General features: G+C 46.0%; 1 protein-coding gene across 10 annotated transcripts in view; it reads right to left on the reverse strand.

The window, feature by feature from the left end:
* Positions 1-23,287, reverse strand: part of KDM2A (lysine demethylase 2A) — a 73,804-nt gene that overhangs the window by 35,832 nt on the left and 14,685 nt on the right. For all 10 annotated transcript variants that reach the window (XM_048483547.1, XM_048483552.1, XM_048483551.1 and 7 more), the window contains exons 4-7: positions 21,477-21,615; positions 18,129-18,207; positions 3,445-3,491; positions 2,384-2,562 (exon numbers count right to left, since the gene is read on the reverse strand). In XM_048483547.1, the coding sequence (XP_048339504.1) occupies positions 2,384-2,562; positions 3,445-3,491; positions 18,129-18,207; positions 21,477-21,615 (444 nt within the window). The remainder of the gene's footprint in view (positions 1-2,383; positions 2,563-3,444; positions 3,492-18,128; positions 18,208-21,476; positions 21,616-23,287) is intronic.

Genomic DNA, 23,287 nt, shown 5'->3' on the forward strand with positions numbered 1-23,287 from the left:
TTTCAGTCTAGAAAAAGAATAACTAATGGGAGCCATGATAGAGGTTTATCAAACTATGCATAGTGTGCAGAAAATAGATTTAGAACAGACAAAATGAAATACTCCTTTACTCAGTGAGTAATTTAACTGTAGAATTCACTGCTGGGAAGGTAGTGAGGCCATGAACACAGATAACTTTAAAAGGAGGTCAGACACATTCACAGAGGAGAAGATCACCAAGGGTTTAAAGGGCAACAAACAGAAGATCTGGTACACTTCTAGAACTAACAGGCCTAATAATTCCATTGACAACGTAGATCTGGCTAAAAGTGATGATAGATGGAAAATTACATTCTAAGACTGATTCAACCAGGTTCTCTTTATCAGCAATATGGAAAAAATATAAAACATGAAACAAATAAAACATCAAACATCAGTTTTACCAGGCTATCCCCCATTAATGCCACTTCATTTACAACAAACATTTTGAGAACGCAAACTGAAACCTTCTCAACATGGACACAAGAAAGTTTAAGTGATTTTATTGATTCCTCCTCTTGGGAATAGGCAGAGGGAATAATAAAGGATAAGCCACTGAAATTTCTACACCAGCAAATAAATATTCTGTACAAAATTTAGCTCTCCAAAATTGACATATTTAGAACTTTAAACAAGTTTGAAAAGTTAATGGCACATACCAGACCATCAGAAGGGCTATTGGCAAAATGTTATGATATACTGCAGGAGCTAGGTATGAAGGAATTTGCCTATAGAGCAAAATGGCTGGCAGATCTAACACAGGAAATCTAAACCAATAAGTAGGAAAAAAATTAATGAATATATGGACTACTTCTACTAATGTAAGTAGAAAAAATAGTTTGAAATTGTTTTGATGGCATACTCCAGATCTGTTGTTAATATTTCTGACTAAGGTTAGAATTGCTGACAAAAGAAAATATATTTTCTCCATATTTGGTGGAGTTGCTCTATTTTTAATCAATTTTGGAAAAGGATTTATAGTCAAATACATACTGAGCAGCTTCTTGTGCAAAATGTAATCCAATGTTGATTCGATTTGGCCAAATGGAAAAATCATAAAGAAAAAAGTATGGTTGTGGTTGACAAATCAGATTACTAGTTGCAAAATACTAGAAGCAATCTAATATGTACCTATTGATATGTGGCTTAGAAAATGCTGGTGAGCTATGATTTTTTATAATAGTAGTCTGTAAACAGATGAAATGTGGAAAAATAACTTCTAAAGGTTCTCTTTGTTAGTGCCTGTTTATAAGTTACTGGAACAGAGTCAAGCCAAAAGGAGCTCAAGGAACAATTTTAAGGTATTAATGAAAGTTAAGGGATAATTGATATTCTGGATGTATAATTACAATGTATAATAATTCCTCTTCATTCTTCTTACAACTGGATATAGATATTTATGATCACCATGAAAGTATTTGATTAGTCACTCATTTATGGTTTGAAATTTTGACATTTCTAATTAAAAATGGCTACTTGCCATGTGACTGAAAGGACCCTCCAGGGCCGGCACAGTGGCAGCAAAACTCTAACTACCAGTGCTGGCAGAAAGCAGCAACGGAAGGTCTTGGTCTCTATGCCTGGATTGTTTGGTCCTCCAAGGCTGGCTGCTGTGTGTGGAACAGTATGCTGGATCGGATGAAAAACTGGCCTGATCCAGTATGCTCCTCTTATGTCCTTAATTCGTCTAGGAAGCAATACCAGTCAGCATGCAATAATGTGTATTACAGATCTTAAATGTTTTGTTTTTAATTTTGCAAGCCACTACTTTCATAAGCCTGAATGCTGAGCATATGAGCTAAAAATGGCAACATAAATATGGAGAGCAACATGAGGAATTTGAACCAATGGCACAGAACAAAAATTTCCATCAATGGTATCAGACTATCAGGGTAGCTTGAAGTCATACACAGATCCTTTACTCTTTTTTCCTTGAGCACAAGCTAATTTCTAATGAAGTTTATTGCTACTGGTGAAACAGGTTTTACCACCTTACATTTATATTAATTTATACTGCAGAACTGGTTATATATAATTTCTAATAGCATGCTACCATTTACCATTACATTAGCATTAATAACTTTATTGACATTTTATCCCAGATCTTAACCTATCAATAACCCTCAATGTAGAAGAGAAATTCATATTTAAGCCACAGTTAGATGTTTAAAGTCAAATGCATATTTATTATGGAATAGGAAACAATTTTATAAGCTGACTAGCTACTGTCATCTCTGAAATTAAGCTAAGTAGGTGGGAATTACTGAAAGTACTCTGAAAAGTGAAAATGTACAGCTTCCACCTGTTTGAGCGAAATGGAAAATGAATAGTGACATTGCCAGAGGAAGAAAGAGAACTCACTGACCGTTGTTGGTCTCTGTACCAGGCTTTCAAGCCGGGTATGACTGAACTCCAGGCTGATAACATTATACAACTTCTCACGTTCCTCCTCTGGAGTTTCATAATAGCGTGCCCATTGTGCCATAGTCATCTCAATGTCTCTCTGGGTATTCACATCCATGACATCCACCATCCTCCGACTCCCTATTGGGACAGATACATGCTGTATTTACCAGAAAGGAACACTCTAAAAAATTTATACCTCAAAATACTTTGTATCATTGGATTCAACTCTAATTTGTACATGAGTTTAAAAATTAGCCCCTCTTTTTATGATGGCATATCTACAAAGAAACTAGTCTTGCATCTGAGTAAATGCAGGAAGGTTGATTTATTTATTTGACTTGCATCCTGCCCTTCCCGACCAAGGCTGGGCAGCATACATACATATTTAAAACAGTCTGTGAAATCATTTAACATCCAACAAAGTACAGAAGGTGAACAAAAACCTATACCTATGAAAGTTCCCGAACTCACCTCCACTGAGAGCCCACTTAGTGTGGGAGAAAAATAATATAATAGGGGGCAGCACTAGATGACAGAAGCACATAGGTGGTAAATTGTCAGAAGGCCGGCAGATGAAATTTGGAATAAATGTGTGGCCTTAATCAAAGGCCTGGGGGAACATCTCTGTCTTACAGGCATTGCAGAACTGTTTAAGGTCCTGCAAGGCCCTGGTATCCACTGACAGAGAGTTAGACTAGGCAGGAGCCAGGGCAGAAAACTGGCTCCGGTCACTGGGCAGAAATCACTGGCTCTGGTTGAGGCCAGTCACACATCCTTCTAGGACAGGGACATGAGGGGGGCAGGATGCAGAGCACCCAGCCAAAGCAATTTTTGATTTAGGAGTCTTTGGTCATTAATATCAATACATTTCAAACTGTGTTTCTGCAATGTAGATGTCTACATTTTATACATGTCCACATTTTAATCAAAACCAACTCAATTCTTGGTTCTAGCTGGTATACTAGCTGTTATACATATAGCCTATACCATGAGTGACATAAAATGTGAATACATAATTACCTACGTATAGTCGTACATCACTCACACTGAAGTCTGGATCTGGCATTCTGCAAACAAAAACACATTACATGAGGAGTCATACCCAAAGTCTCCTTCCCCCAACTTTATGGAATAATTTCAAATATAAACTAATCTATTCCATCGATGTACTGCAAATTTGCGAAATGTTTAAGAGTGAGTAACACATTCTCTATTCATATACCCTAGCTCCTTGGCCTCCCATCACTGACTGTGAGATTCTTTTCTTAACTGAATCATTAGCCCTTAGAAAGGATATGATGCATCATATCTACTGCCTGACAATGCGTCTGCTAGTCTACCGCTTCACTCAAGCAATACAACAGCCATCCCAATACTGACTTTTAAAGACCCAGAACACATCACACAGGCAAGGACCTTCACAAAGGCAGATATATTTTCTATTCCACTACACATATTACAAACCTTCAACATACCCTGTAGGGGTGAGCCCGCGAACCCAGCAGAACCGTAGAAGGAGCGCCAGGCATGCCAGTGCCGGCTACGGCCTTCCGGGCGCACACGCTCCCCCAACCCCCGCTCCCCCATGAGTCACGGGTCATGAACTGCCTGACTCGCGGTCACCAGGTGTCCCATACAAAGGGACAAAAGGGCTCCTGCCCTCAGGTGAAGATTAGACCCAGACACGGATGCTTCCTCCCGCACGTAGCAGCCCGATGAGATCATGCATCACATGATGATCTCCCGCTCTCCCGTCTGCCTGACCCCTTTACACGCCCCCATTGAAACCCTAATAAAAGGTGTGAGGGGCGAGCGCACGGCAGAGTTGCCAGGATCACGGGATCCCGCACTTCCTGCTGCTGGCCCTCTCCACCAATGAAATCTCCGCGTCTCGTCTCTGCATTGGGACCTCGTGGGTACGACTACAAGCTGGTGCCGAAACCCGGGAATCCTCGAACCTCCGCCGTGACTTACCGTCGCCTGGGAAAGGGCTTCTCGGTACCGATCGTCCGCTGGATCGGACGATCCAGGACTCCACCCTCGGTACCGACCATCCGCTGGATCGGCGCGATCCAGGGATTCGCGTTCTAGGACACTCTCTTGTCTGTTAATCACCGGTAAGCATGGGCTTTGTAAAGCTAACGGCTTTTGACAAGCACGCTAGCGAAGCTGAAAGCGCCAGCGAAACGCCGCAGGGTCTCCATAAAGAGAGGAGCTGCGCCAATTGGTTGAGGAGATTGATAGGCAATGTCCATGGTACCCAGAAAGGGGACATTCAATCTAAAGGACTGGGAAAAGCATCGGGCGGACTCTGCACAGAGAGCCTCGCGCGACGATGTCGCTGCAACTTCGATGTGGAGACAGTGTTATGTCGCCATCAGCCTGCAGGTCCATGGTGTCTTTGCCAGGGAGCGCCCTCCTGTTGATCTTGCACCTACAGGTTCAAGCCCGGAACTTTCGCTATCCACTAAGCAGGACGCCTCGTCCTACTCCTGCTTCAAACTCTCCCGTTGCTCTCGCGGCCCTGCCGCCTCCTCCTTTTGCTCCACCTTTTGCTCCGCTTCCCCCTCCCGTTTCTGAAGCCACCGCACCTCCGTCAATGCCACGTAATGGCGCGAGTTTCAAAACTCTAGCAGAGCGTATTACCCACGATCTGCAGAGGAAGGAAACCCTGACGGAAGACGATGCCGACCTCCTCGCCGTCTGCCCAGCCCACTACACTGACCACGTGGGGGAGGACGGTGTCATCCAGCGAGTCATCGAGTATCGCCCCATAGGCTATAACGTTCTCACAGAGCTCCGCAAGGCAATACGGGACGAGGGGATCACCAGCCCCTATGTGAGAGGCATGCTGGAAGCAGTCATACGGAATCACATAATGGTTCCGGAGGTCTGGAAAACCACTTTTCACATGCTCTTGAACCCTGCGCAATATGTTGTTTGGGAAAGCGAATACCGCCAACAATGCATAAGCAGAGGGGCAGCCTCTGGCGGTGCCTATACTGCCGCGCAGCTCTATGGCTGCGAAGGCTTCACCCTTCCCAATGCGCAGGTCGTCCTGCCGGAGGCCACCCTTAAGGTTGCCTCTAACTGCGCCTACAAGGCGTTTGTAAGAGTGCCCGCTGCCGGACAGCCAACCCAGAGCTTTTCCAACGTTCGGCAGAAGCCTCAGGAGCCTTACGCTGAATTCCTGAACAGGCTCCAGGAGGCCCTGCAGAGACAAGTTGACAACGATGCAGCCCAACATGAGCTCCTCATGTGCCTCGCCAAAGAGAACGCCTCCGCTGAGTGCCGCAGGGCGATCACGGGCTTAGGGAAGAACCCCGAGCTGGCCGACATGCTTAAGGCTTGCCAGGATATCGGATCTTCTGCCCATCAGGCCAGCCTCCTAGCCGCAGCACTCTCCACCACCCGGGGACAGCCCCAAGACGAGTGCTTCAACTGCGGCAAGTGGGGACAGTTCCGGAGGGATTGTAGGTTGCCCGGTGGGGGGGCTTACAACCCCGACGGAGGGGGGGTTCTCCCCTGGGAGACGAAGGCCCCCAGGAAAGCCCCGGACCAGATGCCCCCGATGCTGGGAGGGCTTTCACTGGAGGAGCGAGTGCCCATCGGGAAACTCTTACCCGGGCCTCTCCCCAGCCCAGGACCAAGGAGGAGAATACTAAACCAGCCCCGGGAACCAAGGCCTGAACCCAAACCACCTCCTCCCAGAGGTATCTCTCTCTCCTGCACCCAACCTCTTTCCCTCAAGTTTCCCCATGAGATCCTCGTTGCTCCAACCCAGTACAGCGATCCCATTCCCCAAGAAGCCGTCGGGTTAATCTTGCCTAAAGCCTCCGCTGCTGAGCAGGGACTGTTTGTCGTCCCGGGAGTCATTGACTCCACACACCAAGGAGCCGTTCACATTCAGGTATGGACAAACATCCCGCAGGAGTTGCCCAGCGGGACCAGCTGCGCACAGCTGATCCTCCTGCCCCACACGCTGCCTGCCGCCGATCCAATAAAGGCCACGAGCCCAAATCGCCATCGGGGCACAGCCGGCACCACTGTGGCGGCGGTAGAAACGCCTATCAGTAGCTCCCGCCCGTACCTGGAGCTCACTATAGAAGGGTGTCCATTCAAGGGACTTGTGGATACCGGCGCCGACGTAACCGTCATCAGAGCAGCCGAGTGGCCTGATCAGTGGCCAACCGAGGCTTGCCCGCGCATCTGGGGGGTGGGGGGGAAGCAGACCGCGAGATGGAGCACCCGCCCGCTCACAGTCCGCAGTCCAGGGCTTGAGCGACAGCTCACAGTCCGCCCCATCGTTTTGGATATCCATCTTAACTTGTGGGGAAGGGATCTCATGAGTCAAGTAAAGACGACTCTAGTCTGGGATGGATAAATCCATTCCCGCCATGGCCGCTACCCAGAAGAACAGATAACAGCTGGCCACGTTGAGATCCCCACCCCCCAGCTCTGACTGTGTTTTCTACCTCCACCCCAGAGCCCCCGCTCTGGAACACCCTCTTTCTCTCTCACCTCGTTCTGTTTTTTCAACCAGCAAAGGCGGGAGGGCCAATTGGCTGACTGGCCCTCCCTGGATTAAAATCTGGGCCCATCCTGGTACCGCAGCACTGCCAGGACAGGCCCCAGGTTAAAAAAGGGGCTGCCGCACCAAATTCACTCACAAACCTGTTTGGCTTGTGGTTGCCCAGCGCCTGGCAGCTATATCAATACAATGTCAAAGGCCAGGCGCTTAGCCGAAACCGCCCCTTAAGGAGTGGTTTCGGCGGGCGGCATTTCCCCAAGATACTCAAATTCTGAACGCCATGTCTGCCTCAACCCCTGCGATCACGGTAAGCATATTTGCCTAAGGGTGGAGCCTCCCCCAGTCCTTTGTCCCAGAGACCAACTCCCAAGTGTGTGATTGTTTTGCTATTCTGACGCATCCCCTTCTCTAAACGCACCTCCAAAGTCCCTTTGTCCTGCAAATTAAGTATGCATACCCACAATTCCTCAACGGTCCACTCGCCCCCCCCTTCTTGGGGGTTCGGACCCTCGCTCCGACGCATTCTTGTGACGTCTTTGAAGCCAACTCCACATAGGAGTCGCCTGCCCTTCGTACCCCCTGCTCATGACCAAACAAATTAAAGAAAGGGGAGTAGGTGGGGCCTCCGTGGCCTGCCCCCCTGCAGAATTGAAATTGAAATTGCTGACAATTCAAACCTGCCCTCAGGCCCACTCCCACCTGAGCCAAGACCAAGCTTGGCGGGGCCCGGCCCCCTCATAACCTGGGGAAGGGGGTATGCTTCAATCCCTCTCCCTACAGGTCCCCAGTGGATTCCAGCTTCGCCATGTCCAGCCAACCCATGGAATGGCACCAGAAGGAAACCAACCCGATCCCGGAGATGGAGCGGATCTCCCTGGAAAATCCGGTCCTGTGGCCCCGACGGAACCGCCGCCAGCGCCAGAACGACTCGAGGACCCAGATGACTTGGGGAGATGTCAAGGCAACAACCGGCCAAGCTTGAGAGCTGCTGCAACAGCAAGGCTGCCCCGAGACACCCGAGGCACACATCTTTGCGATCATCACCGCAAACTCCGCAGTCACCATCATCTGCCTGCTCTGCTGCCTCTTGCCGGTGACGCTCGGTCACCCTCTCTTGGAGCTCAGTCAAGTCAACATCTGGGAGTGGTTCGCTGCCACTGCCAACGTTTCATCCTTCTGCCTGGGCCAATATCTCGGGGTGGGAAGCTTGCTAAGTTCCTGCCTACTCCCTGTCTGCAAAGCCCTTGGAGATTTCCTGGAAGAGTCCGGCATGAGCCCTTTCATGAATGCCTCATCTATCCCGCCGGCGTCCTCTCTCTCATCACCCAAACTGTCGCCAACCACGAGTCCAACACTTGCACCCGCATTGCTGATGTGGCGGGACAGGAAACTGGCCCGAGCCCAGTCACCGGCTCGGCCAACTGGAACTGCACACATGTTGAGGACATTCCCTCCATATATGGGAACATCCTCCTCCCTAAGGGCTGGTTCTGGACTTGCGGGGAGAGAACCTTCAACTACATCCCCGCTCGCCTCTCCGCCGGGACTCTTTGTTGCCTTAGCCGCCTTACCATCGTCCTGCCCCAGGCTCCCCCCCGGGAGCCCAAACGCCGTCGCTGCTCCGCTCTTTCCCTCGACCCTTCTTGCCGGAGTGACGCGGTTGCCCTTTCCAAAGCCGAGTACGTCTCCCTCGCAACCTCCCTGGTGGGAGTCCCAGGGCTCGCCACCTATAACGCTAAGACTATTGGCCGGCTGGCCTGTGCCCTTGCGAAGTCCATTAATTCCACCTCCACCGCTCTGGATGCTCTGGCCTCCGAGCGACAAGAACTTCGTCAAGTGACTTTAGATAATCATGCCGCTATTATTTGTTATTACTACATCACCAAGGTTGTGAGAATGTACATAATATGTGTTGTTTTAATCTCTCTGATAATTCCCATTTGATTCATATGAAAGTTCGTGAGTTACAAGATGTTGTATCTAATCTGAAATACGATGTGTTGCCTCACTGGTGGTCAGCCCTTTGGAGCTGGCTGCTGGGGGGATGGTTAAGTACTATTGTACAATTCTTCATTGGTCTGATTGTATGCTTTGTTGTTGGATCTTGCCTTGTTCAGTGTGGATCTGCCTTTGCCTGTAACATTTGTAAGAAACCCCTTGACTTTCCCCTACGACGCAACCAGGTCCTCATACTGCACAAACAGCTCAGCCAGCTTGAGCAGGTCCCTGGGGACGCAAGCATCCCCCTAAATTGCCCCAACTAATTCGGCTTCCCTCCTAAAATATAAGAAACGGGGAGATGTAGGGGTGAGCCGGCGAACCCAGCAGAACCGTAGAAGGAGCGCCAGGCATGCCGGTGCCGGCTACGGCCTTCCGGGCGCGCACGCTCCCCCAACCCCCGCTCCCCCATGAGTCACGGGTCATGAACTGCCTGACTTGCGGTCACCAGGTGTCCCATACAAAGGGACAAAAGGGCTCCTGCCCTCAGGTGAAGATTAGACCCAGACACGGATGCTTCCTCCCGCACGTAGCAGCCCGATGAGATCATGCATCACATGATGATCTCCCGCTCTCCCGACCCCTTTACACGCCCCATTGAAACCCTAATAAAAGGTGTGAGGGGCGAGCGCACGGCAGAGTTGCCAGGATCACGGGATCCCGCACTTCCTGCTGCTGGCCCTCTCCACCAATGAAATCTCCGCGTCTCGTCTCTTCATTGGGGCTTCGTGGGTAAGACTACAATACCCCATAACCTTGTGTTTTGCGCTAGCAATAGGAACGAGGAAGTTCTACATTACATCATGCCCTTTTCACTACTCTAAGCCTCTGATTAAGGAGCTAGACTATTCACCTATAGCAGCAGAGGAGACTACACTAATACAAACTGTAGAACATCCTACATGTAATGGTGAACCTAGCCCCAATGCAGATCAATACATACAGAGAATGGGCTCAAGTTCAGATAGGGGGAATGGACGCTTAAAATGAAGGGAGACTTAAATGCCCCCTAAGAGAGGGAGACAGCCCACTGAATAGTCACCAGGAAGGGCCCTTCTCCTCTGGGATCAGGAGGACATCTTGAGTAGGTGATACCCATCCCTTGGTACAGGGAGGCAGGAACTTTTTCTTCTATTTCCTGTATTCCGGGGTGGGAATCACCTTCTCTAGTTTGGATACTTTCTGCAGCAGTTTTGCTGAACAACTCACTATAACTATACCTTAAATGTGAACAATAACAACATACAACGACCCAAATAGGAAGCAGAAGAGATATTACAGAAAATAGAATATTTCATTGAACAACTAGGAAAACAATGAGTGATGATGTGATGATGACTAGTGAGGAATCAAGATATCCTCCTGATCCCAGAAAAGGACACTTCAAGGTGAGTATCCAATGGGCCATTCATCCTCTAGCTCAGGAGGATATTTTGAGTGGGACCTCCCATAGCTGTATCCCTGAATACAGGAAGGGTCATCATCTTTTGTTTGAGAACATGTTGCAGAACTCTTCTGCTGAAGGCTGCCTCTGCAGAATATATGTGTTGAGCGTTTGTAATGCTTTACAAAAGTAGATATGCTGGTCCATGTAGTGGTCCTGCATATTTTATGTAAGGTTGCATTTTTGCTAGTGCAGCATTTCTAGCTGCACTGCAAATGGGATGTGCAGTGACACTGAATGTTTAACCTTTAGAATTTGTATGCCTCAGTTATACATGCCTTTAAACTAGATCCAATAGCTGCTTTAGACATGGCTTTCTCTAGATTGAGAGGGGTAACAGAAGTGAACAGGGTGTCAGATTAACTAAGGTCCCTTGTCCTTTTGATGAAGACCTTAAGCACTTGGTATAGGTCCAGTGTATGTCACACCCTCTCCTTGTTGTGAGATGCGTTTGGAAAGAAGGGTGGCATACAGAGCTCTTGGGACACGTGGAATCTCAATGCCACTTTTGGTATAAATGGGGGTTGATTCATAAGATGACCGTATATTTTTGAAAGGAACAGTTTGGACTTGAATGTGCTGAAATTCTATGTGCTGATGTAACTACCATGAGAAAGAGCGTTTTCATTTGTAGTCACTTCATAGGCGTTTCCTGTATGTGCTCGAATGTGCCTTAGTCAGTGTTGTGAGAACCAAGCGTAGACTCCATGTACGTAACTTGTGACCCTGAGATGGATTGCTCTGAATAACTCCCTTAAGAAACTTTTGGATGTGAGGGTGTTTGGTGATACTTTGTGATACGGCCAAGGCTGCTATCTGATGTTTCAAGGTCAAGCCTTTTAGACCAAATGATTGGCCATTGTGTGATAACTCTAGAATGGATGAGGCACTTGGTTTTAACAGCATTAGTGTTATACATACATGTGTTCCTGTGTTGGCACCAGTGTTACATATACATGTGGTAGATGGCCAGCATGATGCTAGAATGATGTCCACAACATTCGAGGAGTACTTCAGTTTGAGGAATTCTGCAATTCAATAGTCACATGGTCAAATTGAGACACTAGAGGTGTGGGTGTAGCACAGGACCTTGTTGAAGGAAGTTCAGTTCTGCCAGTAGGCAAAGTGGACAGCTACTGCCATTACTTGAAGGGAGGAGAACCATGGCCATTGAGACCAGTAAGGTGCTATCACTATGACCACTGCTTCCAGCATTTTTATTTTCTTATTCTTTTGGCACTACTCTTGTTGGTGGAATGGCATAAAGAAGACGCTGTAGCCAAGGGATGGTGAGAGCATCCGTTCCTTCTGCCTGTGAATATACCTGATGTAGATTCTGTGTGGCTGCACATTCCAATGAAATGCACACAGATCCAGAATTGGCTGGCCAAAGTGAGTCATGAATTTTCGAGAGGTGCTTTCTTCAGGGCCAATTTGGAGTCCAGAACCATTCTCCTGCTCAAACAAACTGCTGTCATGTTGAGTGCCCTTTGATGTGCTCTGTTTGTATGGAGGCTAGGTTGGATTTTGACCATTTCAGCATCTTCACCACCTTAGAGTGTAGCTTCAATGACCTGGAAATTCTCTGGTTGTTAGTGTACATTTTGGGTTGAGATATTGTCGGTTCCCACCAAGTAGGTTCTGACCCTGTAGGTTGGATCTGAAATGAGAGATTGCCAAGAAAATGGCCTGGATTTCCAACTGATTTATTGGAATGTTCCCCATCCTGTTAGGCTTGTGGTAGTGAACAGTTGGATTTGATCTTGGAAAATGAACATCTTCCCTTGAAGCAGGTTCACCCTGCTTGTCCACCTGAGGATGAAGTCTTGACCTCTAGAGGGATGGTCACTGGTTGATTTCATTTGTTCATAATGTCCAACTGAAAAGGATGAAAGAATCTTTGAAGAGAGCTGGCGTGTAATCTGGTCCACTGAATGCAGTCTCTAGAGGCTATGAGTGTGTCTATTAGCTTGGCCTGGAGCATTAACACGGAGTGCCTGCTCTCGATGACTGAGGCAGCCAGTTTGACAGTCTACCATGACACTCAGATACTCTAGGTGTCATACTGGGATCAGGGAACTCTTTTGGAGATTCAAGAAATCCGTGTTCTACCAGGTAACAGATGGTTGTGTGCATGTCTCTGATGGTCCTTGCCTTGGAATTCTCCCTAATGAGAAGGTCATCGAGGCAAGGATATGTGAGTTCTCTGAGCTGCCTGAGTGATGTTACTGGGGATAAGAGAATCCTGGAGAACACTCTGGGCACAATTGACAGGCTGAAAGGAAGGTCCTTAAATTGGAAGTGGTCCTCCTTGGCTGTAAACTGGAGGTATTTTCTGTGCACCATTAAGACAGGAATGGACTGTTGGATACTCAATATGAATGGTCCTCCTCCCATGAGGTCAAGAGGATATTCTGACTGGGTGATTCACACAGCTTTTCTCAGGGAGACAGGATTGAATCTCTTCACTTCCTGTCTCCTTGTGGTGGGTATCTATCAACTTTCAGTTTCAAGGCTTTGCTCAGCAGTATCTTGATCAAACACATAACCTGCAACCTACTTAACTGATGCATAACATTTATACCAAACTACAGAATATTAATTACTGGAGGGAAGAATATAGCAGTAACCCTAATGAACATAACCCTAGATTGTGTAATTATGGGAGAGACTATGACACTGGGAGGGCCAAGATGTCTTCCTGACCTCATAGGAGAAGGACCATTCACAGTGAGTATCCAATTGTCCGTTCATCAATGAGGCAGGAGGACATCTTGATTGGGACCTCCCAAAGCAGTGTCCTTAGGGTGGGTCATTATCTAAACTTCCACTATGTGTTGAAGTATGTGTCTGTCAAAGGCAGCGTCAGCTGCATGAAGTGAATTAAAGTTGTAATGCCTAATGAATGTAGACACTGAGGACCATGTGGCAAATGTCCTGCAAATGTCCTCTACAGAGGTGTTTCTGGCTAGGGCCATGTTGGTAACTGAGCTATGGATTCAGTGAGCAGTGATCCCTGAGGGAATCTCTATCTTTGAAGCTCTATATGCCTCAGCTACATAGTTTTTAAGCATGGAGCTAACAATAGCCTTTGACATGGGCTTGCCCATATTTGGGGGGCATATGTTGATATATAGGAATTCCGATTTCCTAATTGGTTGAGATCTAAGGATAAAGATCTTGAGAGACCTACAAACATCCAGATTGTGCCAGAGGCTCCCTCTTGGGTGAGAAAGATTAGGAGAGAAGATTGGAAGGAAAAGCTCTTGTTGCATGTGGAAATTGGTAGCCACCCTAGGTTTGAATGCTGGATCGGTCCTTTAAGATCATCTTGTTGGGATGAAATATGCAAAGTTCCAGCTTAATGGATAGGCCCCCAAGTTCCAAGACTCTCCTGGCTGATGTGATAGCTAGAAGGAAGAGAGTCTTTATGAAGCCATTTCAATGGAACTGACTGAATCGGGTCAAAGGGTGCCTTTGTCAAGGGAGACAGAATGGTATGAAGTCTCCAAGTGGGAAACTATGAGCCTACAGGGTTGTCATGATCTGATTTGTTGTTCCTGGCCCAGAAAGATTTGAATGAAGATCATCTCTGAAAGGAGCTGAGTTGGGACCAGCTTGACTTCCTTCTATTCCTGGTTGCTCTGGGAAAAAATATATGGGTCCTAAAGGTGGAGGAACTAGGTCTCTTTCGGTCTGATTTAATGAATCAGCTTTCTTTTTATTCCTGGTGTCTACCAGGACTCGCTCCCCAAAGAGCCTGTCGCCTTGAAAGTTGTAGCCTGCAACTATAGATTCTGAGTGAAGGTCCGCTTGCCATTATCCAAGTCAGAAGTTGAACCTGGCAGCTAAAGAAATCTGGAAGAAAATATCAGTGAATCCAGGGTGGCATCAATCTATCAACCATGAAAGTGGAGGTCTTCACAATTCTGAATACACCTTTCATTAGTTTCTTTTCTGATTCTGTTATCAGTTGTACCATTTTGCGGAGCCAGACAATGGTTGTTCTAGCCCAGGGGTAGGGAACCTGCGGCTCTCCAGATGTTCAGGAACTACAATTCCCATCAGCCCCTACCAGCATGGCCAATTGGCCATGCTGACAGAGGCTGATGGGAATTGTAGTTCCTGAACATCTGGAGAGCCGCAGGTTCCCTACCCCTGTTCTAGCCACTATGAAGGCTGTAGCCATGGTCTTCATTGCCATGCTGGTGGCTTCATGTGCCCTTTTAAAGGACAATTCAGAACATATGTTTAAAGGATCCTTAAGGGATCCTTTCCCATCGCGTGATAAAAGGCTGTTGGACTGAATAGTGGCTACAGAACTGACTACCAGGGGTTCTGTAGCATTTTGTACACAAATTCTGGCAAGGCATACATTTTCTTTGTAAAGGTTGGGAATTGTTTATTAGAGGTGGGTTTAATCCACTCTTTCTTTATGTGCCTTTCAAAGAATTCAGGTAGAAGGAAGGTCTTTGGCTCTGCTTCTGAATGAGGAAAGAACTCTTTATTTCCCCTTGAGTCTACCCTTGATGGTCTTTTCAGTTTTGGTGCCAAAAGTTAAACATGCACAGTCAATTCTTCTACCCTAGCACTTGGAAGAGGAGAAGGGAAAATGAAAAAGGACAAGATTGAAGAAGGATTAGGCAAGGATGTAAAAAGTTGTATAAGGAAGCAAGAAAGCGAGAAGTAACAGGAGTCTATGGCTAATGTGATCTCCCAGTCTTAGGCAGGAAAGAAACTGGAAGCTGGGTGATCCCTGCTGCAAGGAAACAGGAAGTGAAGAAATTTGATCCTGCCTCCTTGAGAAAAGGGGTAGGAGTCACCCAATCACGATGTCCTCTTACCTCACCGGAGAACATGTAGATATGCTTCCTATAGATCTAACAAAGACAGAAAATCTTCAGGTTGCAGTGCCTCCATGAGAGATCTTAGCATTTCCATGTGGAAGCATCTCGATTTGATAAATTTGTTGAGGAGCTTGAGGTCCAAGATGGCCCACCAGTCCCCATTCCTCTTGGGAACTGTGTAAAAGACTGAATAGATGCTCTGTTGGGCATGGGACAGGTTGTATTGCCCTTATATATTAGGATGCTGCTCAGATGTTCAGGAATTCAATCTCTATCAGTTTCTGTCAGCATGGCCAATTGGCCATGCTGGTAGGGGCTGATGGGAATTGTAGTTCCTGAACATCTGGAGAGCCGCAGGTTCCCTACCCCTGGTCTAGTAGATGCAGAACATCTAGTAGATGTATGCTTTCTCTGTGGCATCATGTGCTTTCTTCAGGCAAAGTTGGATCTCCTAACCAAGGTGTCCCTGATGGAGCCTTCCTCATCCTCTGATACCAGACTACCAGTAGTGATACCAGATGTAGTGCTGCCGCTGTGGCATCCACCAGGGAGTGGTGTAGGAAATTGTTGGCAAATTCCAGTCGAGCACAGAGCTTCTTCACAAAGCAGGAAAGTGTTTATTTGATGCTGGTTTGGCCCATTCTTTCTTTAGCTGGTTTTTGAAGAAAATGGATGAAGGAAATACTTTGCTTCCTCTGTTACAGGGAAGAACTCTTGGTTACTTTTCAGTTTGTGCTTAATGGTGGACTAAGAAACACTGGACTTCTCCTACGAAGCAATTTTCTGCAGATCTAAGGAAGACATAGCTTTTGCAAGGAGGCAATCCTCCTATTTAAGAAATATGAGGGACTGCTCTGGCATTTTAGTGGGGGTAGTCTTTTCATTAGAGAGAAATCTGCCCTCTTCTCTATCTTCCTCCTTGCTAAGGGACATTGACTCCCAATCCAATTCAGGTGATTCCATGGAAAAGCAACCCCTCCTCCCCCCGCCTTAGTAGCCCAAGAAGTGGCATCCATAGCACCCTGTAGTGGTTAGGTAAGGGGGGAGAGGGGCAAGAGATTAGGAATGGTATGGCTGAGAGGTGGGGCTGGCAGAAGAATGCCATCTCCTCCCTAAAGGTTTACATGATAAAATCCATTTGCTCTGCTAAGAAGGCTGGTTTGCTTGCAGCTGGCAATTTACTCACAGGAACACCCACTGAAGTGTTACCTGCTGTGCTGGATCCTCAAAGGCCTGTGGAATTCCAGCCTTTTCCAGATGTTCAGGGTCTGGTTCTTATCAGCTCTCACCAGCATGGCCAATTGGCCATGCTGACAGAGGCTGATGGGAATTGTAGTTCCTGAACATCTGGAGAGCCGCAGGTTCCCTACCCCTGCCTTAGCCAATGCTCTGCAGAAAGGTGAAAGCAGCCATAGCACTCCAAAGCCTCTTCTGCCGAGTCTGAGTGGAGGGCAAACTGGTGCCCACCAGGATCAGAGAAAGGGGCCTTTATTCTTTGTGTGCTTGGTGCCACTGCTAGCTGCCTGCAGGTCGACTGAGGCATTGGTTCTTGGATAGGTAGGTTCTCATCCCTGAACCTCCGAAGCAGCTGCCGTGAGGGGAGCCTCCATTTCAGCTTCTGTAAGGAAGCCAGCCCCATTGCCTTTTCCCACCATTAGCTAGAAAGCACAGGAAAAATCTCTGAGCCCTATCTGAGCCCTAGAACTAGTCTAATCACAGAGCTGAAGGGGTGGAGATAGACAGGGAAGGTAAGAGAACAAGAAAATACGTTAGAAAGGAAAGTTCAGAAGTGTACAACAGTAGAAAGGCAAGTCTCATGATGGAGCCAAAACAGAAATCTATTCCTGTGCTAGGTAGGAAAAGAAACTGGAGGTGACTCCCCACCACAGGATATAGGAAATAAAACAAAAGTTCTTGCCTCCCTGTACAAAGGGGTGAGAATCATACACTCAAGATATTCTCCTGAGCCAGAGGGAGAACTGTCTGTGCTTATGCAGATAACATACTGGACCACCCCCTTTGGGTGGCTGTGGGGCAGGCAGATGAGCACAGGCTGCTACCACCACAAAAGCATAATGCATAAGACAGTCACCATAGTATGTGCCAGGCATATGGAGGTGGCAGCACTGTGTGTGGGCAGGGAGGGATTTGGAGCTACTCTCCTGTTCACCCCCAACCTGCATGAGCCAGGCAGCCATTGGTGGAAGCTCTACAGTTGGAAGGAGAAACTGGCCAGTCCGCTGGCGGGAGGAATAAAAGAATGCCCCTCCCCTAACATGAGTTCAATGGTCCACTTTTGTTCATCTATGTTTGTGCTGTTATTCCACTTATACAGGAGGAAAGATTACAGCAAGATAGCCAGGCATATGAACTTGAAGAAAAAAAATGGTTATGCTGCACCAATGAATCTTGGAATGAAGATGGGTAGAGCAAACAATAACTGTATTTGGCTTCATAGTCCAAATAGTAAAAGGGACTGAAGGAACAATTTGGATATGTAATTTAAATTTCCATTGAAAGAATAGTTGGGTTCAACTTCCTTTTATATAACAGTATATGCCCAGGACTCAAATGACCATTTCATTAATCTTCTTTGCGGGACAGAGGATCATTACTATGTTAAGGAATCCAACAATCATTTGACTAAGAAAATCCCAAGTACTCTTTGTAACAGAATGAACATACCAGCAGACAGGACAGGTTACAATTCCAGGTGTTATGATTTAGCATCCAACTCAACTGCTGGGGATGGGATCACAATCCCGAATTAGATTTCACGGATAAACTATGTAGGGAGTATATTTCAGAATGTTACAGACTTGGAAATTTTACTATGGGCCACTGACACTAGCATCGAAATCTCATTACTCCTAAATATACTCACTTTATTCCAAGTCCATCAGAATTCTTGAAGATTAAGGGGTCTCTTAAACCACCACGCTGAATATATTCCACTGTGAAATCTGATGAGAGAAAAAGTAAAGCATTTAATGATTAGCAACTGAGAAAAGTAGGCTAGGAAAAATAGAGATGCGGTGATAGGGGGAGGGGAGACGGTGACAAGCAACCAATTTTCATCTGTGAAAACCACAACCAACTTAGAAAACTACTCTGGGCACAGAGGCATGCAAGTTATAGTGGTCAACAGCTTGACTAGCTGAGCATGATAAAGTAGTTTTCACATCAAAATATTGTCATGTATTTTGAAGCAATGATTTCAACCAACTGTGTACCAACTTCTCTGCCTTGTAAATTGTTTTACTTGTGTGTTTCAAAGATATGCACTGAAAAAGTAAAAATTAAAGACTATTCCCAAAACTTAGTTTCCAAATACAGTTGAAAAACCAAAAATAAAAGTCTTCTTGTACTGAATTTTTCATTTTATGCCGATTAAATAGCACATGCAAGGTCCATGCTTTGTAGTCTCGTCTTTCCCATTCAGATGTTTCTTGAGAATAAAAGCATGCCTACAACTTCAAAAGCCACACCCTCTAAGTAAGGAAAAAAATTGTGCAAGAGATGTCTCACTTTCATTTTAGGGAGGCAAGGGAGATGCGTGCCTTTGCTATTGCTATAATTGACTGTGTTTGACAATAAATTTCTCCTAAGACATATCCTCAAGAATTCAGCAAAAGAACAAGACTGACCTTCAGAAACATTTCTCCCAGTTATTCTCACAACAGTAGTACTCCCTAGGTAACATAAGTCATCTAATGTTGCTGGTAATTTGTCAATTACTGTAATTTTGAAAATTAATTGTTCAGTTATCAGTTTCTCTACCTCTCAACCTGACTAACGTATATACTCGTGTATAAGTCGACCCGCATATAAGTCGAGGCACCTAATTTTACCACAAAAAGCTGGGAAAACTTATTGACTCGCGTATAAGTTGAGGGTGGGAAATGCAGCAGCTGCTGGTAAATTTCAAAAATAAAAATAGATACCAATAAAATTACATCAATTGAGGCATTAGTAGGTTAAATGTTTTTGAATATTTATTTCAAAGAAAAACAGTAAACTGGCTCTGTAAATGGAAAAGGGAGTCAACAAAAACAATATGGTCTCAATAACTTTAAAAGTACAAAAACCTTAGCTCCATCAGCAACCAAGCTAAAACACAAGAGTTAAAATCCTTCAAAACTGGATTCCTCATCATCATCATCTGTATGTCCAAATGTAACCCAACTTAGATTTTAAGAGGGATATTATCAGAAATGGAAAATCTACTATTAGCTTCCATTGTAAACAATGGGGGATGGGGCACCCCCTTTGGGGATCAATAACTTTGGATCCCCTGACCCAAACTTCACCAAACCTGGCTGGTATCGTAAAGAGACTCTCCTGATGAGACCAGCCAGGTTTGGTGAAGTTTGGTTCAGAGGGTCCAAAGTTATGGGCCCTCAAAATAGTAGCCCCATCTACTAATAGCTCCCATTGAAAACAATGGGGAATGGGGCACCTCCTTTGGGGGTCCATAACTTTGGACCCCCTGAACCAAACTTTACCAAACTTGGCTGGTATCATCAGGAGTGTCTTCTGAGGATACCCTGAAATTTTGGTGCCGCTAGCATAAAAACTGCGCCCCCTGCTGGCCGGCAAAGTAAAAACACAATTTTTTTTAAATGACCGGCATATAAGTCAAGGGGAGCTTTTCAGCATTAAAAATGTGCTGGAAAATTTGACTTATACATGAGTATATACGGTAATTTATACTGTGCAGGGATAATGTGTTATCACAACCAAGTGAGAAAACGAATTCTTAAGATATGAAAACTAGAATGATTGTTGTCTATGGCCGATTACGCTCAAGGTGTTTGCTGTGTGGTACAGGAGAATGTCCGCTGCCACAAGATTTCATGTACCAATATACTTCCTCTAGTCCTGTTTTCACTTTCCACTCTCTGCGCAGCAAACAAATCCAATTACAGCACAATTTTAATTTTGCTTTGCGGCCAGAGCGGGACAGATATACCAGTGAGCACAACTTTGCCTAGGACCTCTTCCCTCTGCCCACAGTCAGCCCGCTTAGTCTTATCCCCCAACTTGCACTGCTTTGCATGCTTCCCCCTCGCCCTCCTCCCTACTGCCAACTACTTCCCACTTCTTGTCCTGCCTTATCCTTTCTACTGCTTGTAGCCTCCTCACTCCTGCATATCTTTAGATTGTAAAGAAAAAATTAAATAACCATATTGATAGATCAATAAATCAATACTAACACTAAAAACGTAAAAATAATAAGACTAGTCAATTAGTCCATATACCTGATTTGCCCCTGCATTTGACCAGCAAACTGGGTCATCTCCAGCCTTATAATTTTATACACAAGCAATCAGTGATTCCAGACCACACCAGGAAAAGTCCGTCTGTCTTTACTCTTGGGTTTACAGCACATCAGGAGACAGACGATCGTGAAACTGGGGAGCTTGGCAAATGGCAGTTCACATTGTCCTGTTGTGGTTTTGCAGTTTGCACACCGCCATTACTCCCCAGCTCATTTCCCACCATAAATGGCAATCAGTGTCCGGGCAAAGTGTATGGATGTTGTAGTCCAGACTTTTCTTTAATACAATTTTTAATGTTGATATATCTATTGATGCAAAATAGAGAACCCGCAAAACATCGTGCTCCCCTCCCCCTGGAGGCAAGCAAAAAGTCAGCTGATGGGTAATGCCTGCCTTGTTGCAAACAGGGGGGTGGATAATAATGACGAACATGCCTTCAAACCAAGACTCCCTGGCCAATTCTCTTTTGAAGTCATGGGAATCTCGCTGTGTGTAATCATTCTATGATGCTTTAGCCTTTTCCTTTTATTTTCAAATCTTATAAGATAGTGGTTCTCAACCTGGGGGTTGGGACCCCTTTGGGGGGGCCGATCAACCCTTTCACAGGGGTCGCCTAAGACTCTCTGCATCAGTGTTCTCCATCTGTAAAATGGATAAATGTTAGGGTTGGGGGTCACCACAACATGAGGAACTGTATTAAAGGGTCGCGGCATTAGGAAGGTTGAGAACCACTGTTATAAGAAATCAAGTTGGATAGCTTCCATTTTGAAACACCCCTCTCCCCCAAGAGAAAAGGAGTTCTATTACACATGGGTCGGAACATCTAACACACTCAAGACAACATACTCGTTGCACAGGTATTGAAGGGGAAGTATACAAGTGCTTGTATTTCTGAAAGACTGTTGATTAGACAGAAATAATACGGGAACCATAAGGGAAGGGTTTCTCACCTTTGCCTTCCATAAAGACAACAAAATTGGCATTAAATTTGCTGGTGGTAAGCTTCTCTTCCAGATCAAATGTTCGTTTGCCCTCAATCTCATCATCTGAGATGCCATCATCTTCATAACGACGTCTCATAGCACCACGCTGTAGGAACAGTGACAGTTTATTAGAATGTAAGAAACACAGAGAGCAGTGGGATACTGCCATGAAATGGCATCCGGGGGCAAGTCATGGGTGATGTGTCCCCTCCCCGCAGCTGTGCTGCCCCACCAAAATCCAACAAAACTTTTCCAGCCTCATCATCTCCTCCCCCAACCTCCTGTGGCAAAACATCCAGAGGTTTCTCTTCACAAGGCAGGAAGCAGTCTTTTTCATGCCCCCACAGGGCAGACTTGCTCTGCTCCCAGGCATGGCCAGCTCCTTGTGCTCTCAATGAAATGCAGGCCAGGGCAGAATCCTGGGCTCCCCCTCCTCCCCACAGCCCTCGTCATCAAGTTAGAAAGGAAGAATGCATGTGAGGAGGTGGAGCAGCTGGTTTCCCTTGGGCAGCACTTCTGATTCTGGTGGTAGGGAGGGATGGCGACAAAGAGCCAGGAGGGTTCAAGGGTTGAAGAGCGGCTCCCAGGGAGGGTTGGTGGTCCTGGGTGGGAAACAGCAACAAAGGTTGAGGTGGGCGTAAATGGAGCTCAGAGCTGACTGAGACATGAGTCAATCACCTGTCTGGCAGCACGGGGGCCCAGAAAAGCCGCTTGCATGGAGAGGGAGGGCCAGGAGTCACAGCCTGCATCTTTTATTTATTTATTTATTTATTTATTTATTTATTTATTTTTTGGATTTTTATACCGCCCCATCCCCAAAGGGCTCTTTGACAGTCCTTGAGACCTAGACACATTGCGGGGACGGTGGGAGTTCAGTACAATGGGAGGGGGGCAAAAATGTGCCCCCCATGAATGACGCCTGGATCAAATGACCCCCCCTAGATATGCCTCTGCCAGAAAGTATATATCAGGATATACAATATTGTTCATGCACAGCATTTGCTCAGATTGGCTTCTTCAATAGAGACAAGATAAAGCATCCAATAAAATAGGAAAGATTTTTCTTCCTTCAATAACTATACTAATTATTACACAGAATACTTCCATTTTAATGAATGCGTAACTCCTCACCTGGATACTCTTCCTGTGTTAACAGCAACATAGATCCCTGCGGGATTTATAGCTCTCGGTGTTGCATCACCCAGATTCCAAGTATTCTATTCTAAAACCAATCTTTTATTCCCATTAAGTCCCAGAAATGTTCCAGAAGGATATACCAGTCCACTATATCAAAAACCATGTGATGGCCAAAAACAAAAGATTCCCAATGTGGCACCAATGTATTGACTGGTGGCTGCTTTGTTTCCTGTCCCCTTCCTCTTCAAATACTTATTTGTCTCCCTGTGCCCTGCTTACATTATTGTGAAAACTATTTTACCACAACAGCAGCTCCACCAGAATGGTGAACTGAAGGATTGAGGAACTGTGTTTTGGGTGTCTGTGTGTAATTTTGCTGAGGACTTTCCCCAGCTTTTTACAATGGAAAAACTTGGAAATTTGAGAACACCGGGGGGGGGGGGCTCCTCAAGTTGTGGAGAATATTTACAGTTTCTTATATAAAATAAAGACACACTCTTAAATTCTATAAATATGCCAAACAGTATTTTAAATCAATAAAAGCAGTTTAGGTTTAATGGGAAAGTTAGTATTTTAATGTTCCACAAAATTTCTTCTTTTCTGAAAAACAGATCCCCCCTTCCCCCTCCCCCCAATGACTC

The sequence above is a fragment of the Sphaerodactylus townsendi genome, linkage group LG02 (genome assembly GCF_021028975.2).
Source record: "Sphaerodactylus townsendi isolate TG3544 linkage group LG02, MPM_Stown_v2.3, whole genome shotgun sequence".
Classification (NCBI taxonomy): domain Eukaryota; kingdom Metazoa; phylum Chordata; class Lepidosauria; order Squamata; family Sphaerodactylidae; genus Sphaerodactylus; species Sphaerodactylus townsendi.